The sequence below is a fragment of the Castanea sativa genome, chromosome 10 (assembly GCF_040712315.1).
Source record: "Castanea sativa cultivar Marrone di Chiusa Pesio chromosome 10, ASM4071231v1".
NCBI classification, from domain to species: domain Eukaryota; kingdom Viridiplantae; phylum Streptophyta; class Magnoliopsida; order Fagales; family Fagaceae; genus Castanea; species Castanea sativa.
The window spans coordinates 34,910,915-34,931,976 of NC_134022.1; the positions used below are offsets into that span (position 1 = coordinate 34,910,915).

At 38.9% G+C, this 21,062-nt stretch overlaps 2 protein-coding genes across 4 annotated transcripts; one reads left to right on the top strand and one right to left on the bottom strand.

The window, feature by feature from the left end:
* The first annotated feature begins 9,935 nt into the window (after positions 1–9,935).
* Positions 9,936–14,844, top strand: LOC142611798 (protein NPGR1). Of its 3 annotated transcripts, XR_012840127.1 has the most exons (7): positions 9,936–10,364; positions 10,769–11,044; positions 11,163–11,421; positions 11,770–13,001; positions 13,615–13,762; positions 13,999–14,406; positions 14,477–14,844. XR_012840127.1 is itself a non-coding variant. In XM_075783942.1 (6 exons), exons 2-6 carry the CDS (start codon positions 10,853–10,855, stop codon positions 14,307–14,309), a joined length of 2,142 nt encoding a protein of 713 aa, XP_075640057.1. In that variant the 5' UTR covers positions 9,936–10,364; positions 10,769–10,852; the 3' UTR covers positions 14,310–14,844. The 3 variants fall into 3 exon arrangements, 2 of the variants coding, with proteins under 2 accessions (XP_075640057.1, XP_075640058.1); XM_075783942.1 differs by having other exon boundaries at positions 13,999–14,844; XM_075783943.1 differs by lacking the exon at positions 9,936–10,364 and adding an exon at positions 10,590–10,621 and having other exon boundaries at positions 13,999–14,844.
* A 900-nt stretch (positions 14,845–15,744) lies between these two features.
* Positions 15,745–19,407, bottom strand: LOC142612623 (uncharacterized). Its single transcript, XM_075784737.1, has 4 exons — positions 19,034–19,407; positions 16,955–17,060; positions 16,670–16,718; positions 15,745–16,275 (listed from the first exon to the last, which is right to left on the bottom strand). Exons 1-3 carry the CDS (start codon positions 19,231–19,233, stop codon positions 16,704–16,706), a joined length of 321 nt encoding a protein of 106 aa, XP_075640852.1. The 5' UTR covers positions 19,234–19,407; the 3' UTR covers positions 15,745–16,275; positions 16,670–16,703.
* Positions 19,408–21,062: the final 1,655 nt, after the last annotated feature.

The following is a 21,062-nucleotide window of genomic DNA, read 5'->3' on the forward strand; positions in this document are numbered from 1 at the left end:
ACTCAAAGGGCGGGGGCTATCAAAGAGGTTTTCTACCACGAATGGTTGGCCCATACCGTTGTTGTTAAGAAGAAAGAAGAACGGCAAGTGGAGAGTATGTGTGGACTTCCTGATTCGAACAAGGCCTGTCCTAAAGATTCGTTCCCAATGAGGATTGATCAGACTGGTAGATGCTACCGTTGGACATCCTCGGATGAGTTTCTTGGACGCCTTCCAGGGTTACCATCAAATTCCCTTGGCGTTAGAGGATCAGGAGAAAACTGCGTTCATTACTCCAACCGGGAACTATCATTATAAGGTCATGCCATTTGGGTTAAAAAATGCTGGGGCTACTTACCAAAGAATGATGACCCGAATGTTTGAACAACTACTTGGGGAAAACCATAGAAGTATATGTGGATGATATGGTGGGTGAAGAGAGTACCTGCACACATGACAGATTTGGCCGACACCTTCCAGATGCTAAGGAAGTATAAGTTGCGCCTTAACGCCTCAAAGTGTTCTTTTGGCGTGGGATCTGGAAAGTTCTTGGGATATATGATCACTCATAGGGGCATAGAGGTAAACCCAATGCAGGTTAAGGCTATTCGAATTTGCACCGCCTCGGAACCCAAAAAGAGTCGAAGAATTAACCGGAATGATTGCTGCGTTGAATAGATTCATTTCTCGGTCAGCTGATCGGTGCCGTCCTTTCTTTCAGTTGTTGAACAAGTGGAAAGGGTTTCAATGGACTGAGGATTGCGAGTTAGCCTTCCAACAGCTTAAGCAATATCTTTCTCGGCCACCCATTTTATCTCGCCCTGAGGTGGACGAGGTTTTATTCGCTTATTTGGCCGTGGCTATTCATGCGGTGAGTTTAGTCCTTATAAGGAATGAAAATGGAGTGCAGAGACCAATTTACTACGTTAGTAAGTCCTTGAATGAGGCCGAGGTGCGCTATTTACCCTTGGAAAAAGCGCTTCTGGCAGTAGTCCACGCCACGCGCAAACTTCCTCACTATTTCCAGTCTCATACTGTGGTTGTTTTGACCCAGTTGCCTCTCAAGGCTGTGTTGCGTAGTGTTGATTACTCTGGCAGGGTGGCAAAATGGGGAACCATTTTGGGAGCCTTTGATGTTAAATACAGGCCTCGCACATCGGTAAAGGGACAGGTCCTCGCAGATTTGGTGGCAGAGTTTACTGAACCATTGATAGAAGAAACTTCAAAAGAAGCACACATGGGTGAGAAATCAGTTGGTGTGATCACAGACGTATCGCCCTCGGTTTGGAGAGTTCATGTGGATGGGGCTGCTAATCAAAGAGGGTCTGGTGTTGGACTTGTTCTAATGTCCCCTAAAGGAATTGTCTTCGAAAAATCTTTGAGATTGGCCTTCTCGGCTACTAATAACGAGGCCGAGTATGAAGCAGTCTTGGTAGGCATGCAAATGGTACATAAGATGGGTGGCAAGGAAATCCACGTGTTCTCGGACTCTCAGTTAGTGGTCGGCCAGGAGTCATGGGAACCATGGAGGCTAGAGACCCCGAGAATGCAAGAATATTTGGCCCAGGGTCAAACGCCAGGCGGTTGAATTCGACTCCTTTTCCTTAGCTCACGTTTCTAGGAGTGGAAACACTCATGCGGCTCCTTGGCCACTTTGGCAACGTCCTGCTGAAGGGTTACCAAGGGTTATCCTCGTTCGAGGATTTGGTAGAACCTTCCCTTGTAACGCTAACGCACCTCGCATCCATCTAATAAGGCCTGTCCTAGTTGGATGGATTCGATCATATCTTTTCTTAAAAATGACATTCTCCCCGAGGCCAAGGTTGAAGCAGAAAGATACGTCGAAAGGCGCCGCGTTTCGGTTTGTCAGAGACCGAAGCTGTACAAACGATCCTTCTCGGGACCGTATTTGTTATGTGTGCACCCGAATAGAGACATCTGGAGGAATTGCATGAGGAATTTGTGGGAGCCACACGGGGGAAGGTCTTTAGCCCATAGAGCCTGACGCGGGGTTATTGGTGGCCTAATATGCGAGAGGAAGCTCAGACTATGCTAGAAAATGCGATCAATGTCGAGGTTCGCCCCTAATATCCACCAACACGGAGGGGTTCTTAACCCTCTCATGGCCCTTGGTCTTTCGCACGGTGGGGCTTGGACATTGTAGGGCCATTTCCGAAGGCATTGGCAACAAAAGATGGCTGCTGGTGGGAACAGACTACTTCACTAAATGGGTTGAAGCTGAGCCCTTAGCCAATATCCGAGATGTCGATTCGAAGAAATTCATATGGAAAAACATCGTTACTAGATTTGGTGTACCACACACACTCATCTCTGACAATGGTGTCCAGTTCGATAGTAAGGCTTTTAGGAAGTATTGTGGTGACATGGGTATCATAAACAGAGATATTCCACCCCTGTTTATCCTCAGGGAAATGGACAGGCCGAGGCCGCTAACAAGGTCATAGTTAATGGGCTCAAGAAGAGGTTGGACGATGCGAAAGGTAGATGGGTAGAGGAGCTCCCTCATGTCCTGTGGACGTATCGGACCACACCGCGCAGATTCACTGGAGAAACGCCATTCTTGCATGACTTATGGAGCCGAGGCGGTGATACCTTTGGAATCTGGTTTTCCTACTCTAAAGACAAGTTCTTTTAGCCCGAGAGAATAACGAGGGACTTCTAGAGAAAGATCTTGATTTACTTGAGGAACGGCGTGAGCGGCTATGGTCCATGGCTGATTATCGGCAGAAGCTAAAATGAGGATATGATGCCCATGCGAAGATAAGACCACTTGCATTGGTGATCTTGTGTTAAGGAAAGTTGTAGGCACTTCTAAGAACCCGGCTTGGGGTAAGTGAGAGACCTAGCGGGAGGGCCCTATCGCATTGTTTCAGATCGCAGGCATAGGGTCATATAGGCTAGCCGATCTAGACGAACGGATTGTACCACGGCCATGGAATGTAAATAATCTTAGAAGGTATTATTATTAATAAAATGAGCTTTTCTCGGTTGTTTTTCAAAGTTATGAGTAGCTCGATGCTCGCAAGTGATAATTTTTAAGAATCGAACGAAACTTGGTTAAGTGATTCCTCGGATCACAAACCTTGTGGAAATTGATGTCTTGTCATTTGTTAAACAGAACCTTAGTTATCCGGCCTGTCTTCGGACCTCCTACTTTGGGAAAATTAACATTTGAAGTGATAATTTTTAAGAATCAAACAAACTTGGTTAAGTGATCCTCGGATCACAAACCTTGTGGAAATTGATGTCTTGTCATTTGTTAAAAGCAGAACCTTAGTTATGCCTGTCTTGGACCTCCTACTTTGGGAAAATTAACATTTGAAGTGATAATTTTTAAGAATCAAACAGAAACTTGGTTAAGTGCAGTTCTCGGATCACAAACCTTGTGAAAATTGATGTCTTGTCATTTGTTAAACAGAACCTTAGTTATGCCGGGTCTTCGGACCTCCTACTTTGGGAAAATTAACATTTGAAGTGATAATTTCTAAAGAATCAAACAGAAACTTGGTTAAGTGCAGTCCTCGGATCACAAACCTTGTGGAAATTGATGTCTTGTCATTTGTTAAACAGAACCTTAGTTATGCCGGGTCTTCGGACCTCCTACTTTGGGAAAATTAACATTTGAGGTGATAATTTCTAAAGAATCAAACAGAAACTTGGTTAAGTGCAGTCCTCGGACCACAAACCTTGTGGAAATTGATGTCTTATCATTTGTTAAACAGAACCTTAGTTATGTCGGGTCCTCGGACCTCCTACTTTGGGAAAATTAACATTTACAGTTACAATCTTTAAGAATTAAACGAAAGATTGCTTAATATTTATCTTCGGACTACAGCTTTGATTAAAGTTAACTTCTGATTGTGTCTGGATGTTAATACGTTACTGTTTATTAACTCAAATCGTAAAGTTAACTTCTGATTGTGTAAGGAATGGTCCTCGGCTCTTACATCTTACTAGAAACAGAGCTATGCATTACAAGGGTTTAATCGTTATATGAGGCCCTCTCTTCTTCTTATGAGGCCCTCTCTTCTTCTTAATCGAGGCATTATTCAAATGAATTAACCATGTCACCTTGTATTAAATCTTTAATAATATACGCATGATTATGTGGAAGTTATGATTGTGCAATCCTTGGAGTTAGATTTCTATACTGAAGAAACTTTTGATATGACTTAATGGGAAACTTTTATAATAAGTACAAAAAGAATAAAGTAAACGGAGACACAATCCAAGTGAAAAGTAAAACGAAATCGTTCTTCATTAATCAGTTGAATATGCATTACAATATATAATTCAAAAACAAAAAAAGAATGGAAAAAGAGAAGCCCTAAGCTAAGTCCTAAGGCTGTTGGAGGAGGATCTTCTGAGAGGAGTACTAGTACCCTCGGTCTTTCTCGACTCCGGCTCAAAAGGAGTCATAACCCTTGCTTTCCTTTATCCGCTGTCTCGTTGGAAGGACGTTGGGTTCCACTGTCCGGTTCAAGTCCTTCTCGCATCCACTCCTCCTTCCTTTCTTTATTGGAACCCGAAGGTTACGTAGGATCGAGGAATTTGCCGTGGGACCATTGGAGGTACGGCGGGGAAGAGTTAACTCGGGGGTGGGAGTAACGGAGGAGCCTCTTCAATCTCTTGTATTTCTAGGGAAGCCAAACGTTCTCGGACTTCCTCAAATCCGAAGATTGGGGAACTCACCCGCTACGTTTAAAGCTTCCCCCATACTTTTTGACAGGTATTCACGGCACGAGCCGCGAACTCCTCCTGCGAGTTGCTCCTCGTGGCCTGCTACCCCTTCATCAAAACTTGCCTGCACCGCTTAAAGAGAGTTTGAAGGAGCTGGCTTCTTCCTTCATCAGAGCCAGTTGCTTCTTCAGATCCGAGCACTCCTTTTGGGCTTGGGAGAGTTCTTCATCTCTTTCATGAAGGAGCTTGCGCTGTCCTTCTATCTGGGTCTTCATGGTCTTCAAGTTTGACTCGACCCCATTTTTCTCTCTCCTCAGATCTGCTACCTCCGAGGTCAGCTTCTCGTTCTCGGCAAGGGCTGTACCCAAGGACTTCTCAGTCTCCATCCTAATTTCGAGCTCAGTTCTGGCTACTTTCCGAGCGTCTTCAATAAACTTTTCAGCTACAAAGACCTCCTGAATAGCCTGTAACAAAGTATGATGGAGTTAGGAATAATCAAAAATAAACTTATCTATAAATGTTATCAGAAGTGGAATCTACCTAAAAAGGAGAAAAACTTACCAGCGCTAAGTCTCTTTTCAGTGAGAGAAATAGTTGTGGCTGGCCCATCTTTTCCAAAGTCTCCATGTCTTTGGGCAGCAGAAGAGGGCGTTCCAAGACCTCGGCCAGGTGGTGGGCATGGCCTTGTTGAACTGCCCTTATACTGGACTGGCAGGAGATGGGAGCGCCGTCCAGTCTTAGATCGGGGGACCAGGTGGTCGGTGCTCGGCGCCTTCTGACCATCCCGATTTCCCGGGTTCAGTGACCGGGCTCTACCCTTGCCCTTGTCCAGGCTTCTGGCTTGGGCCAGAGTTGTTGGCGTGGTTTCTTGGGGTCTTTATTAATTGTCCCCTCATTATCCCCCTTCCTCTTCTTCTTGGGATCCTCGGTGGCTGAGTTTGGCTCTAGCGGAGGAGGAGGAGGAGGTAAAGGGGGAACTTGGGACGTCCCCGTTTTCTTCTTTTGGAACCTTAGCACGCCATTGGTGAGGAGGCCCTCCATTCTTCCAAAGTCTTCTTCAAATTCGAACTCGGGAAGGGCAACTACAAACCACTGCGATTCCGGAAGCCTCGGTGGCTTCTTCCTCCTCGTTGGAAAGTACCACAACCGGTTTCCGCGAGGTCTCTCGGTGTCTTCGAGATGGAATTGGTCTATCTCGTCGTCAAGTGTGTGTGAAGAAGACACCCGCTCTTCTGGAACGAACAGCTTGCTCCTTGAAGGTGCACGGCGAGGGACCCGCTGTTATCGGCCGGTTGTACAAAATGGTGTTAGGAGCGTACGGGAGGTCACGGTCGTCCAAAAAGTGGGGCCGAGCTACGTTTATCCTCTTTCGTCTTCGGTCGCCCGCAATTATGGCGTTCTCTATCTCCTGGAAGTCTTTGGAAAGGGGGGTGTACCCAAGAATAAGGTGAGCAGCCCGGAGTTGTAGGTCTTCACTAACGAACACCTCGGAGCGAAGTACCCGGTTTAGATCTGCGACGTTACAGTGACTCAGACGAGGACGCACGTGTTGCTTATCTGCAAAAAAGACATCAATACAAACAAACTTGGTCAGATTTACATAGATGTTTAACAAATTTAAGCAAGTATGAATACGCTTTTCTGTGTGTGTGAGAAGTTGTATTGTGGGAAGATTAATCCTACGGCATCGCACCTGGATCTCCCCATACGGGTGCAGTGGAGGCCGTTGTCAGATTCGACACGATCAAGTAGTCGTCCTTCATGCCTTTGTTTGACTTGGGCAGACAGGAGATTAGTCTAACGGTGCTGGACCGAAATTTAATATAATAACCTACCTTAGAAAGTTTATGGGACTCATATAGAAACACGACATCGTGCCATGTGAGGTTTAAACCCATTTGCTCGTTTAGAGCATCTACGCTACCTAGAACTCTAAAAACGTTTGGGAGGCATTGATCGGGACACAACCGGTGGTTGCGAAGGTACTCCCTCATTACGGGTTTCATTGGAAGGGTCATCCCACCCTCTATGAAGGCTATCATAGGAATGATAACCTCTCCCTCCTTCTTAGAACCGGCCACAGCTGTTGCCGGGCAATATTCTAATCCTACGTCGCTGGGAATATGGTATTTGGCTCTAAAGCCTTCCATCCCAGCGGCGGAATCAACTAGACACTTAAACTTACCCATTAGAAAAGAACGAAAGGTTAAACTCTAAAGGGGAGGGTGTTTACGAAGACGCGAGGACCGTATCCGAGGAGAAAGGGTTAAGAATAGAGAGAGAGCAAGAACTTACAAAGTTGAAGGTAGAGTTTCCACGGTTTTGCGGTAAAGATAATTGTTGTTGTTTTGATGGGATTGATCCCTGAAGACTTAAATGAAGGCGCAGGTTCCCGAAGCGTCACGACGTGCGAAAAGGCGGCCTTGAAATTATGTTTGTCCCGCCTAAAATTTCGTGGGGGTGATGTGGGCCGTTGGATGTCCATCTCACCGTTGAACGTGAGGGACAAAGTGTAACTGTCAGTATTGAATACGCGCGTTGTTCAAAATAAAACCGCCAAATGGCATCTTCTGGGACGTGAAACGATTTCCACACGTGCCATTACTCACAAAATGATTGGAGTAGGTTCTCGTCGGATCAAAACCCTATTTTTCTCCTCGGACGTTGAAAATTAGAGTTTTGAGGGGCTATTGTGGGGGGCAAAAAGATCCTGATGGGAACGTGGGCCTTTTGGGCCGTGTTAGGTGAGGCCGACCTCATCGGTTTTGAAGTTGTTAGTGCTATGGGTCGGCCCATACGCCGAGGATACGAGGATCCAGCCGAGGGTGAACTTACCCTCGGACGAGCACCTAAGAACTCGGGATTTCATAATAAAGGTTAGGGGATGACACAGTTAAGGCCAATGGATAAAAGGGGTGAACCCTAGAACGTCCCAGAAGCACCGGTGTTGAAGAAATGTCAAAGATAAAGGCTGCTGCCTCCACATTAAAGACCCTGCACCTACTACCCTTGCCGCATTTATGGAGAAGTGACACCTGAACAGTGGAAGAGAAACTTCTGGTCACTATTCAAAGGCACTGAGAAAAGAAATATCTAGTTTAAGGGGGAGATGAGGCAACACGTGTACAGAGCATTCAAAAGAGTAGTATTTAAAGAGCAATTTAAGACAGAAAAGGGGACAGAACTTTTTGTAACCTAAAAAGAAAAAAGACAAAGAGAGAGATATAATATAAGAACAGCTCTCGGCTTACGTCTGAGGAAGCCTATTTACAATATTCCTTGTTGTTTCCAAGTACTGGCAGTCTTTGGTTTGTCATTTAAGCCCCATCCATTTCTAACCTAGGTTTCAAGCCCACACTCTACAAATCGTATTGTTTAAGGCTCATTGGGCCTGAGCCCATAACTGTTCTTGGGTCCAGGTGCAATTGTGCACTTACAACACTTATATTTTAAGGATACATTATGTGCTCTCAGAGTTTGATGAATTCATGATAGAATTAATAGTAAATGTTGAAAAAATTTATAAGTAGTTCTAGGGTCCGTTTGGATACAACTGAAAATACTGTAGCAAAATAATTTTTAAATGTGTTAATAGTGTCACGTGTCCCATTTTTAATAATAAAAAAAAATGAAAAGTGCATGAACAGTACACCACTGTGCAATTACTGTTTATGCACAGTGGTGAACAGTGCATCATGTCTCTGGTTGAAATCTGCGCAGAAAAAAAAATAAAAAGGTCTGAAACGTGAAAATCTCAAACGCAGACGCCAACCTCTCTATCTAAACCCACCCCTAAATTATGAAGAAATAATACTCATATTTTCATAATCATGATGAATCTCATCTGTCTATCATGAATTTAGTATGTAAACCTCATCATAAATATAAGAAAAAAGAGCACCCTTATCTGAACGTGAGAAAATTGATTCCGAGTTAAGAGTAATAATCCGCTAATCTCGTTGTCATTCTCCTCCTATTTGCATTTTTTCCCATTTAGTCAATTTTTGAGCGCTGTGCGTGCATGATGCAGGAGTGGACAAAAAAGTACGTGGAAAAAGTCTACGAAGTGTGTCAAAAAGGGTTTATCCGTAATGAAAAATAATGATGTTACCATGATGCACTGTTTTATCATAATTTGCTGCGTAAGTTCCTCCCACCTGTATCTTTGTTCTTTCGGGCTTGCGTAAAACTAATTCATGGAATCTAACGCGATTTTAAATTCCATTCTGTTGGACCAGCATGTGCTGGCTCATTATCTAAAGTTCTGTACATACTTTTTTCTTGTTTAGTGGGATCGTCTTGTTCGAGCCAGGTGGTGCCCCAAGTTTGAAAATTAGAATGAATAATGTGGATTATTTCGGCTTCATCTTCATTGTTTTCATTAGAATCTAGATTCCAAGATAATAATTCTACTTTGATTTCAGACTAGAGTGTAGTATGATTACAGGATCCTATTCAGTAGATGGAGACCTTTGGCTCGTTATTCAACTTGATTAGATGTTCCTAACCCTATTATAGAATTCGAATGGCCAAAGTATTACTTATATTTATTATGTCCCTGACTATCCACCAATAATTAGCATTTTGAGGACTGTCAACAAATAGCACTTGCTTCCAGAATGGATGACATTATATTCTTGGAATTATGATTAATTAAAGGGGAAAACAATGACAAATTACTTTAATCAATAGCCCCTGAAAAAAAAGAGAAGAGACTAAATTGGGAATATTTGAACCTTGAAAGTATCTGATACTCATGACTCATGAGATTGTTCTTAAATTACAAATAAATACTATATTTGTGTTTGATCAATTGAACTTAAACATCAAGATTCTTTTAATTTGATGACATGAAGTGCTCTTATTTTCTAACGTCAAAATTCTTTTAATTCAATGACATAAGGTTCTCTTATTTTATAAAAGAAACCATAGTTCAAATCCCACTTAAAAAAGAAAAAGAAGAAATCTGCACTCCTTTACTATTGCAGCTAACTAATTATTTTACTAGATTGCCTTGTTTGTTAAAAGAAATGCATATGAGTTGTTTGTACTTTATAAACAGCTTAGCCCATCTATAATTTTCATAGTGAACAGTTTGGCTTTTCAATATCCCCAATGAAAGGGTTGTTGGCAGTTATTACTTTTATTTTTTTTGTATTACTTAGTACTAGCTGCTGTAATTGGTAATAACAAATTATGACTTATCAAGTTATAAAAGTGTGTTTCCAAATCACTTCCAGGCTGCTTAATAAAAAGAAGTACACACCCAACAAAATTTGAACCAAAACAGCGCAAAGAGGCTCAGAGAATCTCAAGGCGTCACTGACTCTGGATTCTGTAACCACCTTTGCGCTTTGCCCCCACTTTCAGAGGCCCATACCCACATTGCAAAAGCCTAACTTTGTGTACAAATAAAGTCACAACTCACAACACATCAGAAAAAATTAAAAAAAGAGAGAGAGAGAGAATCGGAAAACAACAAAACCCCATTTCAAAATGAGAGAGACCCTTTGAGATTTTGCTTTCCCACCACTAGATTCGTTTTTGAACCAAAAAAGAAAGAAAGAAAGAAAGATTAAAATGCTGTAATGTTAACATAAAAGCCCAAAAAACCAGAGAGAAAACAAAATTTTGTGCAGAGAAGTAGCTTTCATGGCTTCGAGGACGAGGATTACTGTTTTTGGGTAAATAACAAAACCAAAAAGTCTTGCTTCTCTTCGTTTCTCTCGCCCCTTGTTCAATGTCATTGTTTAGTCTTCTTCTCGTTCTTGTTTTTTTCTTCCAAAAACTCTCTCTTTTTATTTTTGTTCTTTCAGATGTTTAATGGTTTTTGTTGTAATGCTTTGATTTTTGGGCTCTTTTTGTTTTTCGGATTGCTATATGCTACTTTGCTCCACTGTTTGATAACAAAGTTGTAACTTGTATCACTTTTTTTCAAATGGTATGTAAAAAAGAACCTTTTTTATTTATTTATATTTTTTGGGTTGTTGGGTTTGTAGTAGTAGTTGATTACTTGATTGTGACATGTTTTTTGCACATAATATTGAACTGGGTTTTGACAAAGTCATTTGTAATCTACTTTTTTTAGGTGTGCCCAGATGAAAGAATTCACTGAGAAGTGATCATTTTTCACAAAGAAAGATCAACGTTTTGTTTCTTTTTGCTGGAGAAGATGTTGTGTGCTTGCTCAGGTGAACAATTCAAGTTCGAAGAGCCACCACAGTCGCCGGAGTCACTGGCGACAAGGGATTTCTCGGCGAGTGGCCTTTCTTCTAGGACTGTTGACTGGGACTCGAAATTTGAAGATGCCCAAGTGGATGAAGTTGAATCCACACTAAAAGAAGCTCTCTCCTTAAACTATGAGGTGGGCTTAGCTTAACTTTTTCTCTCTTTGATACTAATTAAACTTGGCTTATTGAGTTTTATTGCTCTTTTAGCTGTAGTAATATTGAGATTTTCATTGAATGAATGGGTTTGATCAGGAAGCTAGAGCTTTGTTAGGGAGGCTTGAGTACCAAAGAGGGAATTATGATGCTGCCCTTCAGGTATTTCAAGGCATTGACATAAGAGGTTTAACCCCAAGGATGACCAGGGCTATTGTTGGAAGAACTCGGCCACGGCGAACACGCACTAAAGCTGATAATGCAGCTCCGGGCATGATGTCAATGCATTCCGTGAGCTTACTTCTTGAAGCAATCTTGCTTAAAGCAAAATCAATGGAGGAGCTTGGGCTATATGTAGGTATGCATCTTTTTCTTTCTTGTAACAGCTTAATTTATCTATTCATATGATAATTGGCTAGAAGTTTTCTAATAAAGTAGTATTCAATTTTGAGGAATATTAAGGTTTCATATAATGTTAACAATGCATTAGTACTTCTGTTGAGTATGTTGTTTAAATAATATGACTAGGGTGATAATGTGATTGGTTTATCAGATGGTATGGATTTTAATGTAAAATCCAATTTTTGCTAGAGCATCAATCGTCCAATAAACGGAATTGCCTGACTTGAGTATGGATTTTTTTTTTTTTTTTTTTGGGAATTTATGATTAATGTTCTTGTGGTTCTGATACTATCTCATTCATCAGAGGCTGCAAAGGAGTGCAAAATAATTCTAGATACAGTTGAATCAGCACTACCTAATGGAATGTCCGAGGGCATTGCTGAAGACTGCAAGTTGCAAGACATGTTTCACAAAGCATTGGAGTTGCTCCCCTACCTGTGGACCAAGGCAGGTTTTCTTGATGAAGCTATCAATGCATATCGCCGGGCTCTAATTAAGCCATGGAACTTGGACCCCCAGAGGTTGGCTGGTGTACAAAAGAACTTAGCTGCCACTTTACTTTACAGTGGGGTTGAAGCAAGCCTTCCCCCTCAGTTACAAGTATGGGGTCCAACAACCCCTAAAAATAACACAGAAGAAGCAATCCTTTTGTTGTTAATACTCATGAGAAAAGTAGCATTTCGGGAAATAAAATGGGATCCAGAAATTATGGACCATCTAACCTATGCACTCTCAATTACTGGCCAGATGGAGTTATTAGCTGATCATGTGGAGCAGGTCCTGCCAGGCATCTATAATCGAGCTGAGAGGTGGTACTTTCTTGCTCTTTGTTATAGTGCTGTGGGACAAAATGAAACAGCTTTGAACCTTTTAAGGAAGATTGCAGGTTGTTCTGAAGAAAATAAAAAACCCCATTTTCCTTCTTTTCTGCTGGGAGCAAAATTGTGTTCCCAAGATCCAAACCATGCTCACCGAGGCATAAACTTTGCTCGTAAAGTTATTGATTTGGCTGCTGATCAGAATGAGCATTTCATAAGTCAAGCCCATAAATTCCTTGGTGCTTGCTATGGGAATGCTGCGAGAGTTTCTGCCTTAGATTCTGATCGAATTCTCTATCAGCAAGATTCTCTGAGCTCTCTAAACCATGCTGCTCTTAATGGGAAGGAGGATCCAGAAGTGATGTTTAGCCTTGGGCTAGAAAATGCATTGCAAAGAAATCTGGATAGAGCTTTTGACAACACAATGATGTACTCTGATATGGTGGCTGGCAGCTCAGGAAAAGGTTGGAAGCTTTTAGCTCTTGTGCTTTCTGCAGAGCAACGGTTCAATGATGCTGAAACCATGGTTGATTTTGCTTTGGATGAGGCTGGGACGATGGATCAGTTAGAACTTCTTAGATTGAAAGCTGTACTTCAGATTGCTCAGGAACAGCCCAAGCAAGCAATAGAAACCTTCAGAATCTTGCTAGCTATGATTCAAGGTCAAAGAGAGCTTCAAGCTAAGAACTTTGATCAAGCAAAGTACGTGGTTTCCAAGGTATGTGTTAAACCTTATACTGCTACATTTAATCAAATCAAGTAAATATAGGATGCGTTTGTTTGGAGTAGCTTCAAGAAGAATGGCTTCCAATGATATGATTACAACTAGGGATGTTTATACTTTATACTGAGCTGTGTTTGTGAAACAGCTATGTAATTTTCTTTTTATTATTATTGTTTATTTATTTTCAATCTTATGATCTCAAATAATTTCAATTTTGATTCCCCCCCCCCCTCCACCCACCCCTCTTGCGGGTAGGCAGGTAGCATCTGCTCTTTAGATCAAATAGAAAGCTCTATCTGAAGTCCTTGAGTTTCCATCTCACTTGTGGATTTAATACACACACACACGCACGCTTGTGGATCCATTGCACGTACACAGACACAAACACTTGAATATAATGGGCCATTGGATGACATATTCCCTGAAACTGCTCCAAACTCTCTTTTATGAACCTGTCTTCAAGGCATGCAACTGAACCTCATATATCTAAGCGATTTAAATAAATGTTATAAGATATATGCATGTTCCAATTATAATTAATTCAACCCTTCATGTCTTGAGTGAAAAAAAAAAGTGTTCTTCCTGAAGAATTTATTGCCCTTTGCAGGAATTAGCAGAAAGAAAATTGGAAATGACAGCCTGGCAGGATTTGGCTTCTGTTTATACCAAACTTGGTTCATGGCCTGATGCAGAAATTTGTGTGGACAAAGCCAAGTCAATTGAATTTTATTCCCCCAGGTGTTGGCATACAACAGGTAGGAATCAAGTCTCTTCGTGCAGTAATTTGTGGCTTTGTGCACTAACTGATTATGTTACATGTTTGCTTCTATTCATCCAAATGTACACACATACACACAAACAATGCATACTTATTTGATATGATGAATATTCTTAGGTATGTAGTCGTAAGAATGTAGGGTCCTAGTTCTATAGTGAATCTTCAGAAGTGCATATTTATAAAATTAAAATATTCTCCTCCAAAATTTTGCAGGCATGTTGTGTGAAGCTCAATCATTGTACAAGGAAGCATTAGTTTCCTTCTCTGTCTCACTGTCAATAGAACCGGATCATGTTCCTAGTATTGTTTCTATAGCGGAAGTATTGATGAAACTTGGAAGCCAACAACTCCCAATTGCAAGAAGCTTATTAATGAATGCTGTACGATTAGAACCCACCAACCACCAAGCATGGTTGAACCTTGGATTGGTCTCGAAAATGGAAGGCTCTTTACAACAAGCAGCAGACTATTTTCAAGCTGCTTATGAGCTAAAGCTTTCAGCTCCCGTTCAAAGCTTTGCCTGAGATTGGTTTTCCAATATTTTAGGCAGAAGACCCTTAGAATAGGTCTGTTATGTTACGTTATGGCTAATTTATTCATTACTAGTTTATTTGATTAAAGGTGAAACAAAAAGTGACTTTAAGTAAATAAGTTAACTTTAAACAATTAAATTCAACTTATTTGCTTAAAGTCAATTTTTATCTTACCATTAAACAAATATGCACTGCCAAACACCCTAATTGCCCGTATTCAATGACCAGTAAGTTCGGCTGGATTGATTAGCCAAAAAATGGAGTGCATCTCAATGGTTATTGCTTGTTCCACTCACCATTGTTTAGTAATCGATTTCCTTGATCAAAATGCATAGAAACTCAGGCTAATTGTAATCAAAGTGTATTTAGGGCAGGGTTTCCTATGGAATCATGGATTGATGGTTTATTTTAGGGTGGAGGGGGGGCTTATATTCTTCAGGGCCAATGCCTATTTGTCTCTGTATTACTAATCTAGCAATTCACACATGGTAAACTAAGTAGTGGAATATTTAGCTGAATTCTTGCTTATCTCTCTCATTCCATCTTCCACTTCTACTTAATTACAAAAGATCAAGTAGCAACTTATTATTCTCCCAAAATAAGGGTGAAAGTATTGGTTTAGGTGTTTGGCCGTTGAAATGATCAATCAAAAGTTTTGAATTTTTTTTCTTTAATCCATGAAGAAGAGAGCTTCAGTGTTGGGGCTATGGGTTAAGCACTCTGGAACTATGGTATTCCAAATAGATAGCTTTGTGTTGCTTCCTAGTCCAAGCAGCTGTAAAAAGAATTAAAAGCAGAGTATGTAAACGTGACAAATGAAAGAAAAAAAAAGGGGACAGAGAGATAAAAGTGTATTGTATTTCAAAACTATTTAGCATAATAAATGTTACTAAAGTAAAGTATTGTTCTTTAGTTTATAAATTTTTAATAGTAATAATCTATTACTTTTTTGTAATATCATCATTAATTCATTATGCTCCTAAAATTTAATTTATAAATCTTATGTGATATTTTTTATTTATAGAAGGGGAACAATATTAGCCGCCCATTAGATCATTATTTAAAAATAAAAAAAAACTTTTTTGAGAAGTTGAAATTCGCAAATCTTAGAATATAAAAGCTGTATAGCGATTTGATGGAGCCATCAAACTGGTATTGCCACCTAAAAAGAGTAAAGATAAGAAGCATTTCTGGTATAGATTAATAAATGTTACAAACACAATTAAATGACGTGATTCTTTATATATTGTCAAATCTAAAAAATAAAATCTTAATTGTAAAATTGACTCTACTGTTCTGGACATTAAAAGGCTAACTCCTTTCAATCATTCCGGAGCCTAACTATATTATGTAGTTTGAAATACAACCTTGTTAAGCAAATAGTGTACCTTACTGCAAATTGACATAATTATGTACAAAACTCTCCTTGAACATAAAATTATTTGAAATAAAAAATTACTTCAACCATATATATAATGGACCATGTCACCAAGCACACCACGACTCTTCTACTTCAGCAATTTTCAATAACATACAGCTGAAGGAAGTACACAAACTAAATTGGCTAAGAACTTCCTGCACAAAGATAACATGAAGGGGGATAAAAACACTAATAGCTTGTTTGGATGGAGGGAGGAAGGAGGGGGAGTGGAGGGGAGTAGAGTAGAGTAGAGTTGGCTAAAAATAAGCTAATTTTGTGCTAAATCTACTCTACTCTATACTACTCCCCCTCTTTCTCCCTCAATCCAAACGGACCATAAAAACCTAGGTGAAATCTTACAGAGAAAACACAAACATAAAATTGCATTAAGCTTATTATGGTGCTTTTTACATCATTATTAAAACAAATGTAAACTTTCCCAATAATCATTTGCTCTGGAGTCATTGAGTGTCACTGTCAGCTCCCCAAGAAAGAAACTGGCAATAGATAGGATACAGTTGAATCTGATCATAAACACTGCAAAGGAGAAAACAAATGCTGTAATTGAAGGGAACTAATGTCTTGAACTAGAAAGCAAAATTTAATCTCTTCCCACTGTGCATACAAGAAACTGATTGATTAAAATTTTTTTTTTTATAGGTAATTGAAATTATTAATTTCCATGCGATTATCGCAAAGCTCAATGAAATTTCAGAAAGCTGCTTGCACCTGTATACTAAAAAGAAATAGTATCTGATATGCGTTAGCTCAGTATAATAACATGTCACAAAAAGCAACTTTATTCAACAGGAACAATGCATGTACAAGAAAACGAAACTTCATTGAACTTCATGAGAGGTCCATGTCATCTTGGAATAATTTGAAATGAAAGGTTAACTAGATTTACTAGACAGCATATTCACCAACTTACATGGACAGTTTACTTGAAGACAAAAAGCTTCACCTCAAGTCATTTGCCACTGCATCCAACAACAACAAACCAACAGAAGGTCAAACTTGTATATTATTTGTGATTTCAAATAAACTGCACACTGATCTAAAGAATCAACAAAGGTTCAGTACAGAACAATAGCAATATAAAAAGGCCTGGATATTCTCATCAAATGGACTGGAACCCCATAACGGGAAGGTATTAGATGAGCAACATATGTTAGAACAAACAAGCAGGAAAAATCAGCATCTTAAAAAGTAAAACCTTTAGAACTGGTTCGCCTTTGTTAGAATTTGCAGATTGCTTTGCCATTCCCTGCATCTGTGCGCGTGCAGCTCTTCCTGCTGCAGACTTTTCAAATTGCTCTTGCCTGAAAATACGACCACCACATAAAATTTTAATTGATATATTAAAGAAAACATTCAATAACAATCTGAATTCACTTAAAAGAGAACCTGAATTTGTTTGCCATGCTACTTTCTGAGTAAGATATATAAGCCAAAAGCTACCTATCTAAGTGCTAGGCCCTACCAAATGCTACCTGATATAATATGCCTCACCTTGTACAGACATGCATGTATTTAGTTCAATTTGTACGCATGTCCTTTCCACATGTTAACAATAATTCTAGCACTCATTAATACGAAAATTTATAATTACAATAATAACAAGGAGCATAATGTTATAATCTTAGTTCCAAGTACTCAGAACCCTGCTGGTATGTATTCTGTGATTCTAAAGAATTGCTTATACCAATAATTATAATTGAATGAATGTGTTTGAAAAAAGTGAAGAGAATGGATTAGTCGAATTGGAATACTTTGATCATCTTAGCCTTTTCACATGTAGAATGTACATTCTCGTAACATGGTCTGTTGTGGAAGGTTGTGCACTACATCACATATGACATATACCAAATGTTCAAGTATTAAATAAGATAAAATATTTTCATTTATGAAGTATCAATTAGATACCATAAAGACTTATCAATCAATGGCTGTAGAACTCTCCAAACCCTAGTTAGTCAAAAGGAAGAAGGCAGTAAAGATGCCAAAGGTTATGGGGCTAGATATTGATATTTCAAGGGTGAACATCAACCATGTAGCAGAAGCAGATCATTGACCAGGTTTGAGATTTCACATGACTCTTGCTAGTTGCATCAAATTTGTGAACTTTGAAAATTGTGAGTCATATAATTTCAAGATTTAATTTCCTAAAACATACACCTATTGAAGTCTAACCACCATTTAGAGTTTAGATATACAATGAAGCTGTGATTATACTAATAAACAAATAAACTTATCTACTTGGTGGCTTTCAAATGTGCTTCAGGGTGATGTAAAATTGAATACATCGACACCATTTGACCATCACCAAGGCTAGTGGGTATAAGTCGTACGACAAACAATGCCAAGATTTTCAAAATATTTGGGTCCTTTAAGAAATAACATATATGCATTCAAATTCATGTAATTTTGCCAGAAAATATAAATTTTATTGCAGTGATTACAGTTAAGAGTCTCTCAATATTTGCTACAGTATACATTTAGGATATGTGTCATATAGAGTTCCTGTTTGATTATGCTGATAAGTAAATAGCTATGAATTCATAAACTAGATTTGGTTGGGGCTATATTTGGGGAATGATAATAAATATATAAATAACAGTAATCAGATATTAAATTGTATAATTTGCCTCACCCCATAAAACTGTAATTTATATTTTATCTTTGGGGTTATCAATGGTTTTGAGACTCATTCAACACATTTGTAACTTACTAATCCAAAAACCAAAAGAAAACAACCATTACTCTGTATTTCTTTGTTTTCATTTTGTCATCCTATGTGACGATTTCTATATAATGGGGTAACTAGCAAACAAAAATGAAACTTGCACAATATTTTTCATAACTTGCTAAGGTGTCAAGTCGTGACACCACTCTCACACATTTTATTACAGGTTTAGCTTGCGTCCAGGCATCAGTGCACACAACACATTAGGATGCAGACACGCGTGTCTAATCATAAAAAACTTTGAGTCCCTACACTTATTGCCTAACCACTCTCACACATTTTATTACAAGTTTAGCTTGTGTCCAGTGCATCAGTGCCCCCGACACGTTAGGATGCAACACGCGTGTCTCATCATAAATAACTTTGCGTCGAAGAAAAGAGGAACAAACATGTGTAATTAATTTCTGAAACCGTAGATAGTAATTGAATGGTGATGACCATGATGAGATAAAATAATTAAACAAATCAAATAAAGAAGCAAAAGGGTACAATTTTTTTTTTTTTTTTTCTTGATTGTTTCATCAAAAGCACGAAGAAGAAATTGATTACCTTTTCTGGGCAGCTTGGGCGGCTTTAGCTCGAGCTTCTTCAGAGGCCAATCTTTCAGCTTCCTTTCTCTGTTGTTTCTTGTTGCTGCCTCCTCCGGTGAAGCCTTCCTTTCTCTGTTGTTGATTGTTGTTGACTCCGACGAAGCCTTCACTTCTCGGTTGCTTCTTATTGCCTCCATCGAAGCAAGCAAAGCAACCCATGTCTCTAATGTCTTTTCTCTTTCTTTCTCCTCCAACCCAATTACCACTATTTCACCAGTTTTGTTATGCAATTTGTTTTCGAGTCTTTTGACTTCGCTAATTTTTTTTCTGTTGTTGATAATTCTCTTCTATTTTACGACACACGGTTTGTTTCATAAAAAAAAAAAGACACACGGTTTGGTTTGGTCGTAATAAAACTTTATATTATAGGCTTGTTTGTTGATTGAAGTGCAAATCACTGCCAGCCACGTTATAACTGAGGGCTAATCTCGTCTTTCTACAGGCTACATTATAATGTCTTTAGCGGTATCTCAAATGACGCGGTTCTAAAGAGATTTAAAAAAAAAAAGTAAAGTGAATTTGAAAAAAAAATAAAAATCATGATTGCATTTTTTTAGAGTAAAATATAATAATAATTAATCTTTAAAGGGGTTGTTTTTAGTGATTTTATTCCAAGTCAAAATAAATATATAAATATTTACCTTCTAGGTATTCAAATTGTCGGGTATTATATTTTCAAGAATCTGGATGTTGGGTGTAAGGTAGATTCTTCTCTACCAAATACCAAATTTATATCACTGGTTGGTGTCTCATGCAAATACAATAGAAAGTTTAATGTAATATGATTTTTTTTTGTCTAAATATAAAATTGATAATAATGGTAATAGTTAATAATAGACATTTGTTAGGATTGTGTTTGTATATTTCTATATGAAACAAAATATTGTAATATATAAAGAAGATATGATGTGCCAAAATTTCAATGTAGGGTTTAAATATAGAGTACAATTTCTAATAAAAGTTTTATAATATAATTAAATCAAATTAGAAAATATATAATAAAATAAGGTAAAATAAAATTTACACCTTTTGAGGTTTGGACTAATGCTAGTTAGATCTAAGACATTTCAAAACTTACCAACTTGGTTTTTAATTATGATGAGAGAAAGGGGAAAAATGATTAGTAAGTAACGGTTTATAGATTAAGTTGGTCAGTTTTATAATACTTTAGACCTGACTAGTATTAGCCTTATCTTAAGGGTGTTGATCGATATTTTACTCAATAAAATAATATCAATGATAAAGTTGTGAGACTTCAAGATTTTAAAGTAGGTTTATATACTACATTTTACAACCGCAAGGATAATTTCTCGAACACCAATGTCACGAGCAAACAACAAACCTTTTTCAATAGCTTTGGCTTCAACCTCCATGGGTCCAAAAGGCAGTAAAAACAAGATTGACTGTCTTGACTGTCTTGAACTATAACCATTGCACCTATCACCATGCCTTGACTGTCTTGAACTATAACCCCAATCCCAGCTTGGTGTTGAGTCTTTCATATAGCTCCATCCACATTTATTTTGTATACAGGATTTGCAGGTGGAAAACAAGATTGACAGCTAACGTCTTCAGCAATAACAGGAATCTTATTAGCTATTTGATACTCAAGAATGTAATCTACATTATCACTACTTGGTTGGACTTCACCTTACCACATGCCTCTTATTATTTTGATTTGACTACATCATCGAAGCAATTGTCACCTTTAAAGTAAGAGTTTCATCCATGGTTTTAAAAACCAAACCGGCCATCAAACCGCTTTTTTAAAAAATTTCGGTTTTTGACTGATTTTCTAGTTTTTGACTGGGCTTGATGCTTTTAACCGGACCGGACTACACCGGTTTTTCCGGTTGAACCGGCCGGACCAGCCGGACCGGTCCGGTTTTTAAAACTGTGGTTTCATCATCTATTTCTCTGGAAAGAATTAAAAACCACAAGAAGTTCATGAATTCCAAGAAAATAAGGCTGCTTTCATCACCGGAAAA